The sequence below is a fragment of the Larimichthys crocea genome, chromosome IX (genome assembly GCF_000972845.2).
Source record: "Larimichthys crocea isolate SSNF chromosome IX, L_crocea_2.0, whole genome shotgun sequence".
Taxonomy (NCBI): Eukaryota; Metazoa; Chordata; class Actinopteri; family Sciaenidae; genus Larimichthys; species Larimichthys crocea.
The window spans coordinates 2,509,327-2,530,429 of record NC_040019.1 but is presented as its reverse complement, the minus strand read 5'-3'; the positions used below and the strand labels follow the sequence as shown (position 1 = coordinate 2,530,429).

The following is a 21,103-nucleotide window of genomic DNA, read 5'->3' as shown; positions in this document are numbered from 1 at the left end:
CGGAGAAGATAACAGTCGTCCCCATAGAGACAGGCTCCGACAACAGGACTACCGGGACACCGTTAGACAGCCTCCGAGGCGATGACAGCCTCGGTATGAAACACAAGGCTTGTGGATACTAACAATTCAACCGAAAACTTCCTTTTAGGTTCGCGTTTGTCTTCTTTTTTATCGGATTAACGGAGCATCAAGAAGACGGAGCCGTTTATCCCGACGAGGCCGGAGATTTGTGTCGCTGAGGCGGGGAGGAGTCCGTGTGTTGTTCCACCGTCAGGCCTCGACATGTCGGCGTTTTAACAACACCCCCCATCTCGGCTTGTGGGTTGAGGAGCAAATGCACTTTTAAAGAGGTGAGGGTGAGGCTTTGTTCGTGTTTTCACAGCTGCAGGGGTGTGTGCGCAGCAGATGAAGGCGGCTAACCTCAGCTAACACTGTAATACTATGAAACCTGACGGTGCTGAGGATGGTGGAGGGTCCATTCATTGGTAAACCCCCTCCACCCACACACCCTCTCTCTCTTTGGACCAAAGCTGCTGCTAATAAACCTCCGAGCAGCTCCCATTCATGTCCACAAGTGCAGCTTTTGTTGCCTCACTGCAATCAGCTGATTGTCAGCTGCAGATAACATGCAAATGCATGATGTTTTGTTATGCATGCATGCATGTTAAAGGCAATCAATCATAAGGGAGGAGATGGGGGGATACACCTGCAGACATGCATGCTGCAGGTTAAACAAGGTGAGCCTGGTGCTTCATCTCCAGGCCCCCTGCTTATTGTTTTTCCCCTTTCATATCGATGATGTAATGCATTAAATCTCTCTCTCTCTCTTTCTCTGTGTGTGTGTGTCCGTGCAGGATGGATGTGGAGGTGAGTGCTGGCAGGGACAGCACCTGGAGGAGGGCAGCAGCAGCAGGAGGAGGAGGAGGAGGAGGAGGAGATGATGCCGGAGGCGGAGGAGGAGGAGGCATCGAGGCTCAGGTCGTACCACTGGAGCTGTACGACTCTGCAAGAGCCAAAATAGACGCAAATCTCCGCTGGCTGTTTGCCAAAGCTTACGGTATAGTTAAAGCTGTGTTTTCACTCTCACACCATTGAGAATGATATTTATGTTTGTGCATCTAACATCTAAATGGCAGCTGTACGTCTTCTACGTGTCGGCACATAGCGGGCGTACCCCACCTCTCGCCCCAATGCCAGCTGGGGCAGGTTTCATCCCCCCGCGACTTACAGAAGATGCATGGATGGATGTCATAGTCTACTTGTCCAGTATAGGCTCTGTACTGTAGTTGCGTGAACAGTTTGATAGATGCAGATCCTCCTAAATTGGCCCCGAACAATCACACCAGTTTGCTGCCAAGGACAGAATACCAACTGAATTTCTTTTAAACAATCTATGTCTTTGTCAAAGAGCCTGGCAGGCTCATAGGACTACTTGTATCATTAGCTGAATCTAATTGTAGTACATTAAGGCCTATTTTTGTCTGAAAGCGGCCGAATGGAAACTCAAGGTCCTCAGTATTTCCTCTGCCCACTGTGAAACAATAGTCAGATTAAAACACAAACAGGCAAACATGCAGGACATAATATAGGTCAAGTAGTTTGGCACCGGTGACAAAAATGACAAAAAGTAAAATGCATGAGTGGATTCTAGCATTTTGCTTTTGTAGGAGAGTTTACGAACCGGCAACTTGTCCGGAGTGTACCCCGCCTCTACGCCACGGATAGGCTGGGACGGGCTCCTCGTTACAGCTTTAGACAAAGGATCTGTCAGTTCATGATCAGCTGTGGTAGAAAATGAATAGACCTTTTTTTTTTTCACAGCAGACATTTGGACGTGAAACAGTAGGTACACCCAGGTGTTACCAATGATGCTAATTAAGGTTCAGGTCAGACACAGTGAGGGTGCAGCTGTGGTGCATGTCTGCGATAAGTGGAACCTTAATTAGTATCACTGGAAACACCTGAGTTGATACTATTATTTCATGTCAAAACATCTGCTGTGAAAAAAGGTTTAATGACAAATGTTTAGACACACAGATGATCATTTGTGGATTGAAAGGACCAGTGCAGGTTTTAGTGGCATCTAGCGTTGTAGTCGCCGATTGCAACCCTGTCGCCTCACGCTCTCCTCCTCCTAACATGAACTACTATCTAGAGTTGGTGTTTAGTTTGCACTTTTCCGGGCTACTGTACAAACAGAGTGGTTCAAGAAAAAGAGAACCCGCAGCGTCAGTCGTAGCATGATTATACGCCAGTGAAAACATTCAGCCGTATTTTATTCCTACATATTCTTTCACACTGGACCATCGGATCCAAGCAGACATGGCGATCTTCTCAAATTTGACGATTTTTGTCGCCTAAATTTGGATTTTCATAGACCAAAATCATGTCGACAATGAATTAACTGAGAAAGACAAAACTGAAATGAAATTGTGCATCTGCTCTTCTCTTTAAAATTAAGTAAGTGTATGTAGTGGGTTTTAAGGTTAAGGTGTTTTAAGGTGAGGGGGTCCACGTCTGCTACCAAACACTGCATGAAACCCTGTTATTAACATCTGTATGTGAAAGTAAGTGAAAAATATCACCTGAACTGTGCACTACAGAACATTTAGAGCTTCGTTCTATGGTTAAAGCCAATAAGAACACACCGTATCTACATCTCCAGTTCCTAAATATTCATGTGTTGACGTTTCTGTTTACACTGATAGACATAGTTGTCACAAAGTTATCAGTCAGCTTGTTGTTTGCAGTTTCACTGGCAAACAAACCTCCCGAGGAAAAGATTTTCATACTACGACAGCACAGCAGCAGCCCAGACCTTCGTCCTTGTGAGTGAAGACTCCTGCTGACGTTTCTCGATCAGCCAAAGTCTTTTATGCACAGGTCACTAGCATTGCCAGCTCTATTAAAACATTAAAAATGCGTGAGCCACATCACTAGGCTGTAAGTAAAGTGTCTGGGAACCCTGAATGTGGGTTTTTGTGTCATTCGCTCGTCGCTCTCTGGAGAGTGTGAGCAGGAGGTCAGTCGTGCTGTTCAATGCGAGTCTGCCTGCCAGTCTCCGCGATTTTATTATCAGCTTGACAATGAGGCATTCGGAAGGAGACACAGAGACAGTCATTGAGTGAAGGAAATCTCTTTGTCATCATATCCATTTTAGGAGGCGGACATACTGTAGTTTAAGTGTTTCCTGCCTTGCCGTGATGTCTCCTGTGTTGACTCAGTAAATGGACTCTGATAGGGGGGGAACAAAACCCTAAAATTCAAAGCTTGTAATGCACACTGAGGTTATGTGAAAGCACCAACCAGTATTACACCGCATCAGCATGATTCATCACATTAATCTCACGACAGCTGGAGCATTTTTATGCTTAGCGCCGAGCTCCGTCTTGCAATTAGGCTTCACCTCTCGGTTACCCAACGCCGTGTTGTTCCAGGGCACAGCTCAGATGCCCATAATAAACACCAAAACCTTTCACCGCGTCCTTTTTTTCCTCGCCGAGCTTCCTGCATCTCTTAATCTGATTGGCTCGTCCTGACATCAGCACGCCAGGGACGCTTAGGAGCCCTTTACAGCAAGAGATTTTGCACAAACTACACTATTTTAACACAGAGTGGACAGTACTAGTGTTATGTGATTTGATAATTATCAGAACTTAACACGTTCATACAGTGGAGATGTAGTTTTGTGCAGTTCAGCTGTAGCCTAGCCCAGTTTTTATTCCACAAGGCTCCTCCGTACAGTGTAAAACTCAGCAGCCATGCAGCCCTTCATGCTTCATACTCGTCCCATTTATCACATTCACCCTGATTTCCTTCGGCGGTGCCAGTGATGAGAGTCACTTTGAATTACCTTTTTCCTAGTTACTCCGGGGCTGCAACCAACCATTGTTTTTCTTATTGATTCATTTCAGTTTCTTGAAGGTTTCTCTAACCTCGTCAGATTGTGTGACCAAAACCAAAAGATATTTAGATTCCGATCACATAAGACGGAAATGTTTCTGGAAAAATGATTTTGATTTATTAATTGATTATCAAAATAGTTGCTGCTTGATTGATTTTTACAGAATAAATTAAGAATATAGATCCAAATTTTTGTCAAAAACATGTTTCAAAACCTCAACTCATGATATCTAGTGATACGAGTACCGGTCCAATGTCCAACCTCACTCCAAAGATGATCACGATAGGCCAGAGATTACTATGGTATGTCAAAATAACTTGGCAGCCAACCATGATTGAATTCATTTAACTGGATACACTGAAATCTTTTAGTGACAGTGACAAATAAACTGCATTTTCTGTGGATATATGTCACGGTCGATACCCGTTCCACTTAATAAGGTCAGAATCAACGCCGTTACCAATCCCGTGTATCGGTGTATGCATCCTACTCAGGCCTGGCACCTTTGAGATTCCCCCCAGATTTCTGTTTTCGTTGTTTTGCTCCCTCACGTCTGACAGACTGATGCTTGCTTATCCTGTGCTGTCATCGCAATGATGCAGCGCCAAAGCAGATATTGAATCAGATATTCTGGATAACAGGCTCGGATACTGGAGCTGCATTTCTTTGATGAAGATAAAATCTGTCAAGTGAGGCATTGTGGTGCGTCAGAGAAGCCTCAGGCCTGCTAATCATATCATATTCATTCTCCTGATGTAAAGGAACACACTGTCATCATTTTTTTAAGGAAAATGAACTGCAAAAATTACCATTCTCACAAAAAGTGTGACTCATACTGCAATCAATATCTGTCAAAATAACCTCATCATGATTTTTTTTGCATATCTTTCAGCCCTATTATATATAATATATCTTATTTAAATGTTCCGACAGTGTATTAAGTATAACTCTGTGCAGCATTGACGCTGTATTCCCATTAATCCCATAATATCTGCAGTAAACAACCCGGACCGTATCAGTCGTGTGTTCCTGCTCGTCTCATGGTGAAATACAATATGTCCTTTTATATTACGTTCGCTTTCTGTGATACAATCCCTGATAGTCACTGATAGTCAGTGTGGAGGTCAGAAGGACCAAAACACTCTTATTAGATTAGAGTGCAAAGCGAGCAGCACGGCAGCGCTGAGAGGACTTTGTTGTCTGTGGGCCGGTGTGAAAGTCACACACAGCCACAGTCACATGTTTAAGTGGTTAATGGGATTGGACCTGAAAGTGTCTTTGTGTTTGTTTGGACTCATGACAGTGATGAGCCTTTGAAGAAACCTCCAAATCTTTTTTAAATCTTAGAACTGGAAACAATTTGAGCTTTATCTGCTTGATTTCTGATGAGCTTCATTAGCTTTCTCTTTCCCAAATTATGTTTTAGGATTATTATTTAACGTCGGCTTAAAAAGCAACAATTTTAGAGATACACATAGTCCACTAAGGGAGTTTGTAGTGCACCTGAATCATGACCTAGTTTTGCTTAGTGCTGACGAAATTTGACATATATTTTATGCAACATACAGCACATCTTCTAGTTTCCTCTGCAAACTTTTAACGAATGTGACGACAGGATGAGACCAAAAATATATAGAAAATGTCTGAAAATGTTTCAGTGGGTAATGAGACCACATGAAATTAGTGAGCGCTTGTTCAAGAGCTACACATTATCCCTGACATACTGAGCTTTCGCTCTCTCCGCAAGGGTCAGACTTCCAAGAGTGCCCACAGGGTGCGTCGGCTTAAAGGCTATGTTTTCTCAATGTACTGTCTAGTGGAGGATTCGCTATTAAGCCTTCTGATTGGAGAGAATAGTTGTGCCTTTCCCCTGCAGACCCTGCAGAGTCTGAACTGTCAGCAAGATCTCTGCTCATCAATCTGACCTTGTGTCTGAAAGAATAGGAACAAAGGCTTTCTGTGCACCCCCTCCTCTTGATTTAACACACACACACACTCCAGGGTGGGTTTTAACGCGTGGATCAGGTGGATGATAAATATCTAACGAGTATTAGCAACTAGGATTAGAGAGCCTCACCCTTCAAATCTTCACACATACACACACACACACACACACACCTCCTGATGTCAGGGGCTGTAAAACGGTCCAACGAGCAGGTCTCGGCGAGGAGATGGGACGGCAACCCAGCCCCCACCTCCGGCCACGCTGGCATCCTCCATCGCCATCTCCACGGCAACCATGGAGGACGAGAAGGGCATTCTTGGACAGCTGAGGCAGAGGAAGTGGCAGGGTAAAAAAAAAAAAGAGAGAGATGTGTTTAGAAAATCTGCCAGAGGAAGACGTGCATGCTTTTGTTGCAGATCGAAACCTGGAAGGATTTATAAACAAGCGTTTTTCTCACATGATCTGGGATCCTCGGGCCCATATGGCAGCGCCACACAACAGCAGAGAGTGAGATAGATACTGTAGGTAGTCTGTGCCAAGCAAGCAGTCTGTTGTGGAAGACACAGCAAAGGTTTTCACAGTGTGCTGTAGCTCTTATCTCAGCCTGTTGTGTATACGTGTGTGTGCGTGTGTTTTCCACTAATGGAGATCTTATTTTGCCAGTTCATCTCAGTCAGCTGGCATCTAATGTGAAACAGAGAGAAGATGCAGCTGAATATTGATGCAAGGATCTTCACTGATCCTCTGTTTAAATGTGGCTATCTTAAAGCTTATTTCTTAGTTTTGATCTGATCATTTAAGACACAGTTTTATTAATGTGTGTCACTGCAGAGATCTCGAGACTCGTGACTCAGCAAGAAAGACGATCAGCGGGTGTGTAAACATGCCATTAATGAGCCCACTTTTTTAAAAAGCACTTATTGTGATGGTGAAACTGATAACGAATGTATACTAAATGATCATTGCGCATCATAAAACGGCGTGTGTGCGCACAGCCAGAGTTTTTATGGTCAAAGCAGCACAGTCTAATGGCTGTCTGCCTGCGTAGCTTGCTCTGCTCGCTTCCTTGCAGAGAGTTAGATGAGAAACATTGATGCCACTTTCATGCCTGTGCATTATCTTTAAAGCTAGAGCAAGATGCTTGCCTAACTCAGAACAAATATCCACCTGAAAGCACCTTTAAAGCTCGTTATTTTTTTATGTTGTCATAAAATGAACTCCAACTCTTTCTTTAAGCCGTGTTTTCTACATGATCTGGATCTGGTTTGATAATATCAGGACTTTAAGAAATGATCCTGAACCTGATTTTAATTCCATTTTTTTTCCCCTATCAATATAAATACTAGATGCAGCAACAGTCTCCCTGTTTATTCCTGCCTAAATCTACCCAGAAAGCCCTGGAAGCTAAATTTCGTGAGTGCTTCGGGCCATAACTCTGGATTAACACGTCCAAGGCATATAAAAATAGCTGCCCTATGTCTGTGTCCCTGAACAAAAAAAAACACCAGGCTGGCTGGGACAAGACCATCAGCTTAAGTATCACAGCTAAGTTTAAGCTCATTGGCTTAAAGCCTCTGGTTGCAGAATTGCTACCTGGCGTGCTGTTTAACCATTGACTTTGTCTTGCATTGGTTTCTTCTGAGACAGTCTAACACCTTGAAAGCCTGTGACCTGGGAGCTTCTCTGTTACGTAACAAGGCGAGGCATTGATGGACACGTGTCTGTACAAAAATAGTTTGAGCGTGGATGCATGGTGCGATTAGTACAACTTTAATCAGCAAAAAAAAAACCTCACGACCTAACCCTGAATGTCAAGTCACACATGTATGTTTCTGTGTCTTTCTTTTTTCCAGATCACATCCCCGCAGACCTGCGGGACCCCTTCTACACAGACCAGTATGAGCAGGAACACATCAAGCCCCTCATTATTCGCCTGCTGCTGTCTGGAGAGCTCTACTGCCGGGTGTGTGGGCTCATCCTGCCCGCCGAGCAGGCTGCCTCACTCCAAAGCCACCAGTCTGTCATCCAGGCCCTGTCCAGGAAAGGCATCTACGTCCTGCAGGCAGACAATTCGCCTGTCTCGGATCTGGACCTCAGCTCGGCTCCCATCAAGATGGTGGGTAGCTTGCCCATATGTCTAGATATTCACAGATATAGATTTTTGCTGTAGTCTAGCAAAATGCATTCCTAGGTCTGGTATTTAGCCATGTTTGACCTGTGTGCACATTGATTTGGGTGCAGTACTTTGCTACTATCCGTCTTTGGTCGTGAGAGAGAACATTGGACTTGCAACTTTCTATAAATGCTAATGCTGCTCTGTCTCTGGCTGGATGCGTCTTCCACAAAAGGCTCCAAGTGGCAAAGAAAATCAATTAATACTGCTGTAAGAATCATTAGATCATTTGTTAGTCAGGAAATTATTACTTTTATGTAAATGAGGGTACATCTGCGGTAGTATAACCCAGCGAACCGGCAACCCACACTTTCCATCTGCTAACAAGCTAATGTGACTTTGGTTTCCAGAGCCAAATATGAGTCAGGAGTATTGGAATAAATAATGCACTGGTAGATGTTGGAGTGTTTTTCAGGTTTTAGAGTGTCTAACTAAAATATTCATGAAGCAAAATGAACCAAATGTTTCAGCGTTTGTCATTTAATATGAACCTGCTCTCTCCGGAGGTATTAGTCATATCCCACAGGTGTGGAAAGACAAAAGGCAACAACAGGGCTGGCTCAGGAGCAGCAGTTTATGCTGCGTTCAGGTGCCAGTAGATGAATGTAATCCTTGTTTTTTGGCTACATTGATTCATATTAAGCTCAAGCAGGAGAGACTCTGAGACCATCATTACATGTAACAGATTCTTTGACAACCGTTAATCCACTCCCTACCCAACTGTCATCCTACATCATAATGAAATCACGGAGAGTGAAAAGAAATCCAAGTGCCAGGCAAAACACACACTTTGATTTTGGACGGCTTCAGCCTTTTTGTACCAATAAAAAAAAAAAAAAAACAGCGCGTGAGTCAGACACTAATGACACAGTGTTCGTCTCACGTGTAGGCTGACGAGCATTTTGATAACTCTGCTTTCAGTCAGGAAGTTCTGCCTTGTTTCCATGGTAACTCAGCGATGGAGCATTGTAAAATAATCCTTGTGTCCTACTGTTATTAATGCAGAACTACACATATACATAAAACAGGGCAGGAAATGTCATTTTAACACATTTAACGCCCGCCACATCCATAATTATGTTTCTGATGTAACATCCGTGCTGTTCCAGAGCTCCCACATCCACCTCATTGACGCCCTGATGATGGCTTACATCGTGGAGATGATCAGCATAGAGAAAGTGGTGTCCAGTGTCAAGCGCTTCGCCAACTTCAGTGCCTCCAAGGAGCTGCCTTTCGACCTGGAAGACGCGATGGTCTTTTGGATCAACAAGGTAAGAAATGGGACGTTAATGTTTTTTTGCGTCTGCATTCGTCCGTCTCTGTTGACCTGCAAGCCTTTTTTCTTTGTCGCTACAGGTGAACGTAAAGATGAGGGAGATCGTGGAAAAAGAGCTGAAAATTAAGCAACAACTGCTGGAGTCACCCAGTCACCAGAAGGTAACACCCCGCGTGTCTCTTTGTTTTATTCCCTTTGTCTCACGCTCTGTCACTTTGTTTCTCACTGCGTCCTGTCTGTTGAATAGCGTCTTTCTTTAGTGATGTCGTTTCCCTTTGTTCATTGTCCTCCTGTCAGGTGTGTAGGTGTTGTCTTGCTTGCTTTGTGATCTGATGAGCACTTCATGTCACCGCGTTACAACTGTGGACACCCTGTGTCAGTGACTGTAGTTTTTTTGAGCTACAGTGATTATAATCTTTAGGTTGGGGGTGTAAACAGGAAGTATAATGTTGCCATGGAATCAGGATTTTAGCTTTTATTTCTATATATTTATGCATTTGCATGTGCGATGAACATGGATGTATAGACAAGTATCACTGGATTACTGAGGAAAACTTAAAAACACTGATTCTCATGGCATTATAAGGACCATCTCAGTGGTTTAGAGTTCATTATAACTGATTTAAGGATGTTTATTTGTGATCTAAAACATCTTTGTCATGCCTGTGCATTCATATTTCACTGAGTTACGACTCCGCACAACTCTCCCACGCCTCCCTGGGGAGCCACGCCTCACAGTTTGAGAACCCCTGCACTGTGCTGACTCGCCTTGGTTTCCTATCAACCAATCAGAGAAAGACGTAGAGCTCAAAGAAGTGTAAGCACAACGTGCTGCTTCTTGGAGGGCAACAGGATGACGACACAATGTGAAATCATTGAGCTTTCAATCACAATATGCTCAAACGCCTTTAACCCTTTTTCCTCTTCTAGACTCTCTCTGCCTAACCCTTTCCAGCTGTCTATAAGATCAGATCTGTCTCCGTGGTAACAGGGGATAATCTGATTCCTTGTCACTGTGTATGACCCTTGACTTGTCTGCTGCTTTTCCTCTTTGTGTCTTCCCAAACTTTCCTCTCCATCCCTGCCTTCTTGGATACTAGTCTCCCTCCAAATGGTACTGGAAGCTTGTACCTGTAAGTGCAACCGCTAGCCAACTCCTCGGTGTGAGCCTATGTATGACTGTTTGAGGTGTGTGTGTGTGTGTGTGTGTGTCAGATCAGACAGCACAAATCACCAACATGATGTTCACTAACAAGGACCACGCCCGTACAGATAGAGGTTAGAGGGGTCGAGGGATGGAGGGATGATGGGATAAGAGTCGGAGGATGAGGGATGTTAGGATGAGGGATGAAGGGATGATGGGTTAGGGTCGGAGGATGAGGGGTGTAAGGATGAGGGATGAAGGGAGGGTGAGAGGGAGGGAGGGTGAGAGGGATGAGGGATGCCAGGATGAGGGGTAGGGGGAGGAGGCTTGACCATCGGTAGACTGGTCCTGAGGTTGACGGGTGGACAGGAGGGATCCTGGAGGGAACCTGGAAGGATGAGTGGGGGAACCGTCTGTCCGTGACTCTACGGATTAGAGCCCCCGGTTCCTGTGTGAGACGAGAAAAGGGAAGACAAATGAGGAAGAGGGTTTGGGGGGGGGGTGACAGCGGAGTCGAAGAAGGAGTGGACGGAAAAGCTGTGTTTAAATACATGGAGAACGGAAATGGGATGCGTACGAGGCGTGGCCCTTATTCCTGAACCTAGTTATAAAAAAACTCCATTGTAGAGTGATGATGACACAGTGCCCCTTGGTGGCAAAGGAAGAAAACTCAAACAGTTGCTTATTCGCTTTCGCTTTGCATGAAATCCCCTTCTTAGCAGTTCCCAGCAGAGCTTTCACATTCATCACCTTCCTCCCGCCCTGAAACATCAACACATCACCACACAGTAAAGCAACCTGTCTGGGTTCCAGTGTTTAAAGTGCTGAAGTCCACTCATCCAGCCATGGCTTGCCTCATTTCATTAACTTCCTCCCAATCATTTCTTTCTTCCCTCCATCACCAGCCTGATATAATGCATGCTCTGGCACACTGCATATTGGAGCCTGTGGAGTTCTCCCGCGTGGTAATGTACTTTACCATTGACCTTTTTTCTTTATTAGATTTAATACTGACCTTTAGTGTTATCATTTATCACATGCACCAACTACTAAACCTGCCTGAAAGCACATATTATCGTACCACATGACAGGTCCTTTGAAAGGCTTTGCAAAGCTCCACCTGACCTAATCTGATACATAAAAAGGCCACCAAGCACTGCAAGCCACGTACAGATACACTATATGTGTTAGAGAGAGCCAGAGATTGAGTACACAGTGAGAAATGTTGTGTTTGTGTGCGACAAGTGAGCATGCGCCTCGGTGTTGTTTCGATAAATGTGTGTACTCCACTTAAACTTGTGCCCTCTCTTGCCGTGCAGGTGCGTTACCGCAGAGATCACCTGTCGGGTCGGGTGCTTCAGCACTTCCCTTTGCTGGACGACCTGGTGAAGGATGTGTGCGACGGCACGGCTCTGCTGGCTGTGATCCACTTCTATTGCCCAGAACTCATTAGACTGGACGGTACGGTAACGTTCGACTCATCCCGCTATAATGTCTGGATACTAAAACCGCCTGCTGACTCTAGCCTCGTGTTTAGCGTGCAGATATAAGAGTGGTATTGATCATCATTTAAAAAGGTCTTGACGTACCACTTCACTGTTACAGTATACAGTCCCAGCCTGATCGTGTCGTCCTGTTTTGTGCAGATATCTGTCTGAAGGAGGTCCCCTCCATAGCAGACAGCGTGTACAACATCCAGCTACTACATGAGTTTTCTAACGAATACCTGAACAAGTGCTTCTATCTGAAGCCCGAAGACATGTTGTATTCTCCACCGGTACTAAAGGTGAGCCCAAAAAAACCTCGACAGTAAAAAGCAGACTCCATTAACATAATGATGTCTTCCTCTTGACCTTGAACTCCCATCGTTGTCTTGCAGAATAATATGATGGTCTTCATCGCTGAGCTCTTCTGGTGGTTTGAGACGGTGAAGCCAGAGTTTGTGCAGCCCAGGGACCTTCAGGAAATCAGAGATGGTATAACGCTCTCTCTCTGGTTTACTGCCTTGCTTCTAAACAGTGGTGTGTTGTGTTATAGGATCTCCTCTAATGGTTAATATCCCCTTCTACCATCTTTGTAGTGAGATTACTGCTGCAGCCGAAGAGTTCACGACCCCATGCTCCCATCTCCGGCGTCACCAAACGTAGTTTCCTGACATCATCGAACTCCGCTGACACCTTGACCACACCCACGAGCCCTGACCTCAGGTAATAAAGCAGTAACTGTGTTTTTAAGTTACAGTCACTGATAAATATAATGTTTACGCATTAGTATGCTTGTACCTGTAAGTGCAACCGCTTTGTAACTTACTATAGAACACGGCACTTAAGGGAATTATAGGAGAGATGCTTACATCTCTATTATGAAGTATGGTAAAGGTTTTCCACAGAACATCACCGCGGCGCTTTGCCTTATTTTGGATGCAAATTATAAAGTTTTATGAGAAAACCTTTCTCCGCCCGACATTCTTAAACGTCTCAGAAGCTGAAATCAAACCGAATGTAACGTTAAAACCTCTCTGTCGTTCCCTTTCAGCACTAAACCACGTCCATTAAGCCCATCTCACTCTTTGCTGCCCCTGAGACAGAGACATCAGAAAGTGGCTGACGAGAGCACTTCAGGTAATACAAAAAAAACCTCCTCTAGTCACAAAGTTCTTCAAACACTGAAAAGATAGAGGGATGATAGAGACCAGGATGAACCCTCTGATTCTTCTTTGAAGGTTAAATGTACTTGAGTTGTGCTCAGGGTACTCGAAGAGTTGTTAATCACATCATTTCACTGGAATATTTATATTCGAGTTAATGCGTTTGGATTATTTTAAATCATCCGCAATTAGTAATGCATGTTTGAGAAGTCCTTTTTGTAATATAGATCATATTTTCTTTGTACAGAGCTCAGAAACAGGTCCAGCACTATGACACGTACAGATGGACAGCATCAGGGCTCAATACTGGCCTGGCCAGAGAGGAGGCAGAGGTGAGCAGTGTGATTGCAACCTTTGAAATCGCTGTTCTGACTACAGTTATTAAATTTGAGAAGATGCAGATATAACGTACAATTGCTGATAGTTTAATTGTATTCCTCCCTCTGTCCCTTGTCCAGGCCTTTATCCCAGCCGGTGCCCTACGCCCTGCATGGTCTCCTGGAGGATGATGCAGACAGCATCAGCCTCGCTCGCTCCATCAGCAAAGACAGCTTGGCCTCCAACATAACGAGCATCACCCCCAAACACATGCTGGGGCCAGGCCCCCCGCTGGCTCAGCACAGACTCAGTGGTCAAAGCCTGCTCAGTCACATGCGCATCGAGGACGAGGAGGAGGAAATAGAAGAGGAGGAGCTGGTTGCGGTCATCCATCCTTCTGCTTTTTCTCGTCATCGACTCGGGAGTGACATGGAGCAGGATGAGCTGGAAATCCAGAGTGCAGCCCCCACCTCGAGGGTTTCTAATACCCGTTGCTCTCCCCGCCTTGACATGGGTCCCTTTAGTCCCGATCACCAGGCAGACGGCTACTTTCTTGAACCTCTGATGCCTGCAATCCCTAAGCCAGCCAAAGAGAAGAGCATCAGCTTGAACAAGGAGGAGGAGAGTGGCGAGAGTCGTTTTAGAGGAGCAGCAGCTGCTAGGAAAGCATCCGCCAATGTCCCAAACACCTCGCAGAGGAAAGCCCCTGTGGTTGAGTCAAACAGAAGCACCTTTATGCCCATACCTGTCGCAGAATCAGCCCCGAGCTCTCTCAGGCCACCCACAGAGGGGTCAATAGGCGTCTCTCAGTCTGGGAAGAAACAACCACATGGGTTTTTCCTCCATTTGTCAGGAGAGCCAGAGCGCCAAAGTGCTTACTCCACTTTGCTGGAGGTAGGGCATGACTCCGACTCAGACATTGCAGACCTCGAGGAAGACGAGGAGGACGACGATCAGATGGAGCTGACTAAAGAGGTGGCGAAGAGAGGAAAGGGGAATTACTCAGAGGAGGGAGAGCTTTGTGAATGTGGAGAGGGAGAGGGCGAGTCAGCCAAACTGGGAGAAGACTTGAAGGTTAGTGAGCGGGACGATAAGGAAGACTGCAGTGGACGCTCCAGCCCTTGCCTCAGCACCGTATCCTGGGCGAGCAGCTGCAGCGCATCAGGCAGCACCAGTGTTAAGATGACCAGCTTTGCAGAGAGAAAGCTGCTTAAACTTGGCCTCCGTGATGGATTCTCGAGTACCAGCAGCTCTCAGAAGACCACGCCAGATGGCTCTGAGGTTGCCCCCTGCCCTCCCTGGCAACTGAGGAGTGACAGCACCCCCAGCTGGGTAGGGAAAGAGCCTATTTCTGTGTTAGGGAAAAATATGGTGGTCAGTCCATCAGTCGTGCCTTCAGAGCTGCTGCAACTTCACATGCAGCTAGAAGAGCAAAGACGCGCTATTGAGTATCAGAAGAAGAAGATGGAGACCCTCTCAGCACGGCAGCGACTAAAGCTAGGCAAAGCTGCTTTCTTGAACATTGTAAAGAAGGGTGGAGGGAAGAGTGACACACTTCCTCTGCCCCTGAAACACTCTGAATCCGCAGAACTAGCTAAAAGGAGTAGAGTGAAGACCCAGTCCTGCAAGGATGACTCCTGTCTCGATGCTCTGAAGGGCCAGGCGACGGCAGGTCAAACAGAAGGAGGCCAGGCAAAAAGACAGAACAGGTTGAACTCCCAGTCCCAGGATAACGTGGCTGAACCCGATTTGAACGAGTGCTCCCACTCCATAGACCTGCTCAACGAAGCCATTAGTTCCATTCAGCACCAGATGATGCAGCTCTCTCTACAGCAAGACCTGCTGATGAAGCGTGTGGTGTCACCGCCAGAACGTGTCGAATCAAGCCCGAGCACAACCCCCATCAAAACACAATCACCGTCCTCTACCTCAGACTCCAGGTCCTTTGCAGTTCACTTTGTAGACATCGGCGGTGGCATCTCTGCTCCTGCTCGACGTCCTCCAAAGCTTAGCTCCAGCCAACGCAGCAAAGCCTCGGAGCAGAAACAGAGCAGAGACAACAGCAAGACGGTTTCCATCAAGTCCCCCAGAGAAAACCCTTGTGGAGACCAGAAGATAGAGAGTATTGTTGAGAGCTCCAAGGTCGAGAGAAACATTCAGAGAAACACCACCTTCAGAGTTCATGATGATGGCAATCAACACAGCAGCGGAGAGGAAACTGGGTGCCTCTTGGACAAAACACAACCACAGGACCTACAAGGCATGTCCAGTACATCGACGTCTCCTTCACAGGCTGCAGAAGAAGAGGAGAACAATGTTGCCAACTCAGGGAAAGAGGCCACGGGCGCTGATGAGAATACCAGGGTCAAGGGTCAGCTGATTGAGGTCGCACTGGAGGATGGAAGCGCAGATGTTATAGTAGAGAGCGAGCAGAAGAATGTGATAGGCTTCTTCTTTAAGGTAAAATTCCAGGTTTTCTTCATTTTAATGTGTGCATAACTTGGAAGCATGATTACTAATTTCTTTACGTTTACTATTTTTGTATCTTCAAGGATGACGAGAAAGCAGAGGACGAAATGGCAAAGCGTCGCGCCGCCTTCCTCCTCAAACAGCAACGCAAAGCCGAAGAGAGCAGACTACGCAAACAGCAGCAAGAAGCCGAGAGCGAGCTCAAACGCGACGAAGCCAGGTTCGTCTTCATTCCACACACTCACAAATCGATCGCCGGGACGCGGGGGTTGTCTAAATCTGCAGGGGTGGAGATAAATTCTGCCTGTCTTAACTGTCCGTCAATTTTCCTCAAGGCGCAAGGCAGAGGAGGATCGTGTCCGTAAGGAGGAGGAGAAGGCGCGGCGAGAGCTTATTAAGCAGGAATACCTGCGGAGGAAGCAGCAAGCGTTGATGGAGGAGCAGGGTCTGGTCAAGCCTCGCCCACGGACTAAATCCCGCAGGAGCAGGCCTAAATCACTACACCGCGAAGAGTCAAACAGCCTCTCCAAAGCATCCGCCACACGTACGAACACCTTTAATAACTTAAAACAGCATCTGCGTTTGTCGTACCATCTGATACACAGTGTGTGTGTGTGCACGTGTATTTTCACTTCAGTTGCGTGTCTTCGTCGTCATCCTCTGAGTGTATACATGTGTGTCACGCAGGTAATTCTCTGAAGGTGTCCATGTTGATCAAAGCGAAGGGCTCAGCAGCAGGTGAACCTTCTAACCTGCTCTGCATGATGTGATATCAAACGTACACAGCCCATTAAAAGTTGATCTCAAACACTTGGGGAGTCAGCCGTGATTCACAGAGAGAAAGATATATCTTTTTATCAGATTCTGATTTATTTATGATCAGTTTTGTTGTCTTGTCTTGTTAGTATTTAGAGTAATAATCAATACGGGTCACTGCTTGTCATGTGAAAATACAGAACAACATGTGTGAAAGGAGTAAAGTAACTAAATCCTTCCGTCTTTCATTTTCAGCTGAACTGAGCTGCAGTCATCGAGGATCGACGCTCTCTTTGGCGACCGAGGCGGACAGCGTCATCTCTGGAGGGGCAGAGTCACAGAGGTGAGACTTCCCCGTGTTGGAAATAATCTCTTCCCATCACGTTCGGTCATTTTTATTGACCTATAAGTGTGTCTTCCAGGGCTGGATCTGTGTGCTCTATGGAGTCCTTCCCCATGCTGAGCAGAGCGTCCAGCAGGAACTTTGAGAGGGACTGGGAGAACGGATCTATAGCCTCTTCCATCACTTCCATGGAGTACAACGGTGAGCAGAAAAAGACCATCACAAAGCATTGTTTGTGCAGAAAGATAAAGACTTTGTCATGTGCTTTTAAGAAATGAACAGGTTATGTATCCTGGAGTTATTTCTTGGTCATGACTTCCTGGACTGAACTTGCCAAGCAGTTTTCCAACTTCCAGTCTTTGTGCTGAGCGGCTCCAGTTTCATACTTAATGCACGGAAATGAGATTGATATCGATCTTCTCCTCTAACTTAGATTTGTATTTCCCAAAAACTGTTCCTTTAAACACCTACAGACTTATCTTTAGTAATTATTTTGTTATGTTTTGTCTGTCAAAGGTCCTAAACTCTTCAAGGAGCCGAGCTCCAAGTCCAACAAGCCAATCATCATCAATGCCATCGCTCACTGCTGTCTGGCTGGAAGGGTTAATGAGAGCCAGAAGAATGCTGTCCTGGAGGTGATCTATTGAAATGACTTTATATTAAAGATGATTATTTGTTTCTTTAGCTTGTGTTTTGTCATATTCACGCATTTTTCTTGTGTGTGTTTCATCGCAGGAGCTGGAAAAGTGCGAGTCCAATCACCTGATCATCCTCTTCCGCGACGGCGGGTGCCAATTCCGCGCCATTTACTCATACTCGCCGGACACGGAAGAGATCGTCAAGTTCACGGGCACAGGGCCGCGCACCATCACCCGGAAGATGATCGACAAGCTCTACAAATACAGCTCGGACCGCAAGCAGTTCACCGTCATCCCTGCCAAGTCTGTGTCGGTCAGCGTGGACGCCCTGACCATCCACAATCAACTCTGGCAGGTCAAGAGACCGGGGAGTGCGCGGAGGAAGTGAGACGGAGAAAACACCCGTTACAGTTTGTGTTCTACTGTTGGGCCGGACCCAATAATCTCTGAGATGATTGACATGTGATCATGTGACAGGACGGATTAGGTGTTCTTATTAACGGAGATGTCAGTCTGAGGCAGAGCGAGATTACGAAACACCTGCCAGCTGAATGCTCTAACGTTATTTTTTTGGTTTTCTTTGGTCTCGTTAGCTTTTTACCCTGCATGTCACACTCTTACGTTTTGATTTGTGGGTACGTCCGACATGATTAAGGCGCTGATTTTCATGTAGCAGTGACGAGATTGGACCTTGGAGAATACCACTGAATTTACTCGCAGTAAGTAGCAAGCACACTACTGATACGAAGAGCGACTACTGACGGGGCATCAGTGAACACAAGACGATGTCTTGTGGAGTTAAAGCTACTTCAGCTTGGCAAAAAAAATAACCTACTGCTGTGATTAATCCAGGCTCCACGTACAGAGCCCCTATTATTCACCAGTAACTACTACTGGTCAGTGCTTTTATGAGGAGGGAGCTTTGAACAAACTTTTTTATGTAAGTATGGAATGGATGTTAGTGAGTGGTAACGTCCAGTCTTGTTTTCTATCTAGTGTGTTTGGGGAAGCGTGTGAGTCGTCGTGTCAGGGGTGGGGAGAGCTGAATGCTTGTGCGTCCTGCTCTGAATGTGTTTTCTCACTCTCTTGATTATGCTTTAAAACGTTTGTCATGCAACAGAACAATGGAGCAAAGCAAACTTTTTATTTTTAATTTTTTTGTTTTGGGGAGCCGTGCTGCTGCTGCTACAGTGGAAGAGAATTCATGTTTTTACAGTGGGGGGAAATTATACTAGTATTTATCCCAAACAGGAAGCGCTTTTGAGACTCTTGAGTGCATTATTACCTTTTCAGTAGTGCATTATATTGTATTAACTTCATACTAATATTCCACCACGTACACGAGCCATCCGAGATCCCTCGCAGGCTCATATCGCTGTACCAAAATGAACCGAGCTATGCCACCGAGCTGTTCTGCTGCTCATTATCTGCTCGCAGGATTCTGGGGAGATGTACGATTTTAATGTAGCTTCTGGCACTAAACACTAGTAATTTCACTGTAATGACCGACTGTCAGCAGCTGGTATAATGTGGGGGAGGGGAAACTGCACAATACTTGATATTTGTTTGCTGCATTTTGTACATTTTTGAGTAGTATTTTTTGTACGTTACGTACAAGTTATGTTTACTAAAAAAAAAAAGCAGGCACTATTTTGAAGTTTATTCTTTATGTTACAGGCTTTCGGAGATGTTATGAGTCTTATTTCATTGCGTTACACTGTATGTTTATTTATTTTGAAGAGATATAATAAAATGCAACTAGGTATGTTTTCTGATGAAATGTGTGTGTTTGATCTGTGTCTCTGCTGCTCTCTGTTCATTTATTTACGAAAGGCCTGCAAGGCTGTTTCGGTCGTTAACCATCTTGAATATAAATTATATATTATCATACGCTCACACTTCAGTTTGGGACATGATTTCTTCTACACTGTTAAAGCAGAACAACTCTTACTTCTATCACCTCATCAAGCTCATTAATTAACATGTTACATGTTTGTTTAACCTGTAAACAGTCCTGCACATAAAAACACAACTTGGTGTTTTAATACTTTGATTCTTGACCAGGTAAGTCTGAGAAAAATTGCAAGAAGGCCAAATTTTGTGCATCTCATGAAGTGATTGAAGAAGTGTTTTTTTTTGGCCACTAGGGGGCAGAAGAAACAAGTTGTGAACACAACATTGACATAGTCACCTTTTAGTTGATACGGTTGCTTATGCAGCAACATTAGTATTCATTCGCAGTGTCTTTTCTTTGCCACAACTCCACTATTCAGTCTTTTAGCTCTACTTTTTGGACCCTGCCAGCTCATGAGGGAAATATCTGCCTCTGTTGCTGCTAAATATAGCTTTTTTAACTAACAACACCTTCCTGCTGTGGCTGGAAACCTGGTGAAAATGGGCCAAAACAGTGAAGTTGCAGCTAAACAATGAGCTCAAATTGTTAAAGCTAAGCCGCTTTGCCCATGGCATACCTGTTAGCAGAAAGTACATGCCATGCACAGTACTTTCCTTCCAATGCAGAGCATCAATATCACACTCAAATAAAGAGGCAGACTGTAGCCTATATAGCAAACTATATATAGGTGGTGATTTCAGACTCGGCCCATCTCTTACAGGTCATATTGTTTCATCTGTTCTCTCTCAGCCACACTGAAACCACACTGGTGTTTTCACTTGAGTTGTCTGATTCGACCTCGTCTCCAGTCTTAGTTGCCAGTCGTCTGATTCACCTGTTACTTTAGTCACAGCTCCTCATTTCATTTAATTTCTTTGCACTCATCTCTCTTTGTTTCTCCCACGTTTTTCACTTTCACATCAACTTTTCAACAGTATATTTCAATACACAACTGTTTTTCCCCCCCTACAAACCCATGTCATCATCTGCCTTTAACTATGACACATCTGCCCTGAGCTCAGACTTGGTACAGCTAAACTTGTTGTGTGCCCTGTATAGTCACGACTCAGTTAGGCCAACCACCTTTAAGCAAAAAGGAATGACCTGTACACCTCTGAGTTAAAGTTGTGTAACTCTACAAGGCCGATGCCGGAGCCAGGTAAGCAGGCAATGTAACCTGGCCCAGCAGCCTCAGAAACCCAAGAGGATGTTTGTTGACGGAGGAGTAATCTTGGACTAGCTTTTAGTTGCTGGCAAGGCTGAAAGACGGTCGCCGAGCTGGGCTTCTTGCTGCCAGACTAATAAGTAGTATTGCTGCTAGGTCTTTTGTTGATAACACTTTTTTATTTTACTCTACAATTAAAAAATGCAGCCAGAAAGAAAAAAACAAACATCTCTGCAGAGCTCCATCAATCAGCGTTCTTGAGTAAAATGCACATTACAGCCCGACTTGAATTTCCCACATGACACTTAAAGAAAGTGAGGGCATGAGGAAAAGATATTATGAACCATCAATACAAAGAAATTGAACTCTCTGACCCGACTGCCAAGTGATATACCTGGAGAAAAGGATATCATTACCTAATAATAACCTTC

At 45.2% G+C, this 21,103-nt stretch overlaps 1 protein-coding gene across 5 annotated transcripts; it reads left to right on the top strand.

Annotated features, from left to right (window-relative positions):
* camsap1a (calmodulin regulated spectrin-associated protein 1a) lies at nucleotides 1-19,393 on the top strand. Of its 5 annotated transcripts, XM_027282145.1 has the most exons (20): nucleotides 1-350; nucleotides 855-1,057; nucleotides 7,703-7,965; nucleotides 9,132-9,293; nucleotides 9,379-9,459; nucleotides 10,399-10,431; nucleotides 11,762-11,903; nucleotides 12,089-12,228; nucleotides 12,322-12,418; nucleotides 12,523-12,649; nucleotides 12,978-13,063; nucleotides 13,337-13,421; nucleotides 13,548-15,867; nucleotides 15,960-16,096; nucleotides 16,212-16,420; nucleotides 16,564-16,614; nucleotides 16,888-16,975; nucleotides 17,055-17,176; nucleotides 17,492-17,610; nucleotides 17,711-19,393. In XM_027282145.1, exons 2-20 carry the CDS (start codon nucleotides 856-858, stop codon nucleotides 17,999-18,001), a joined length of 4,755 nt encoding a protein of 1,584 aa, XP_027137946.1. In that variant the 5' UTR covers nucleotides 1-350; nucleotide 855; the 3' UTR covers nucleotides 18,002-19,393. The 5 variants fall into 5 exon arrangements, with proteins under 5 accessions (XP_027137946.1, XP_027137947.1, XP_019133971.2 ...); XM_027282146.1 differs by lacking the exon at nucleotides 10,399-10,431; XM_019278426.2 differs by lacking the exon at nucleotides 16,564-16,614.
* Nucleotides 19,394-21,103: the final 1,710 nt, after the last annotated feature.

Excerpts from the sequence above, each read along its gene's own strand:
- camsap1a (XM_027282145.1), top strand. The coding sequence starts at position 856 with ATGGATGTGGAGGTGAGTGCTGGCAGGGACAGCACCTGGAGGAGGGCA. Across the intron at positions 9,294-9,378 it reads TGGTCTTTTGGATCAACAAG|GTGAACGTAAAGATGAGGGA; the intron begins GTAAGAAATGGG and ends TTGTCGCTACAG. Across the intron at positions 12,419-12,522 it reads CCTTCAGGAAATCAGAGATG|TGAGATTACTGCTGCAGCCG; the intron begins GTATAACGCTCT and ends CCATCTTTGTAG.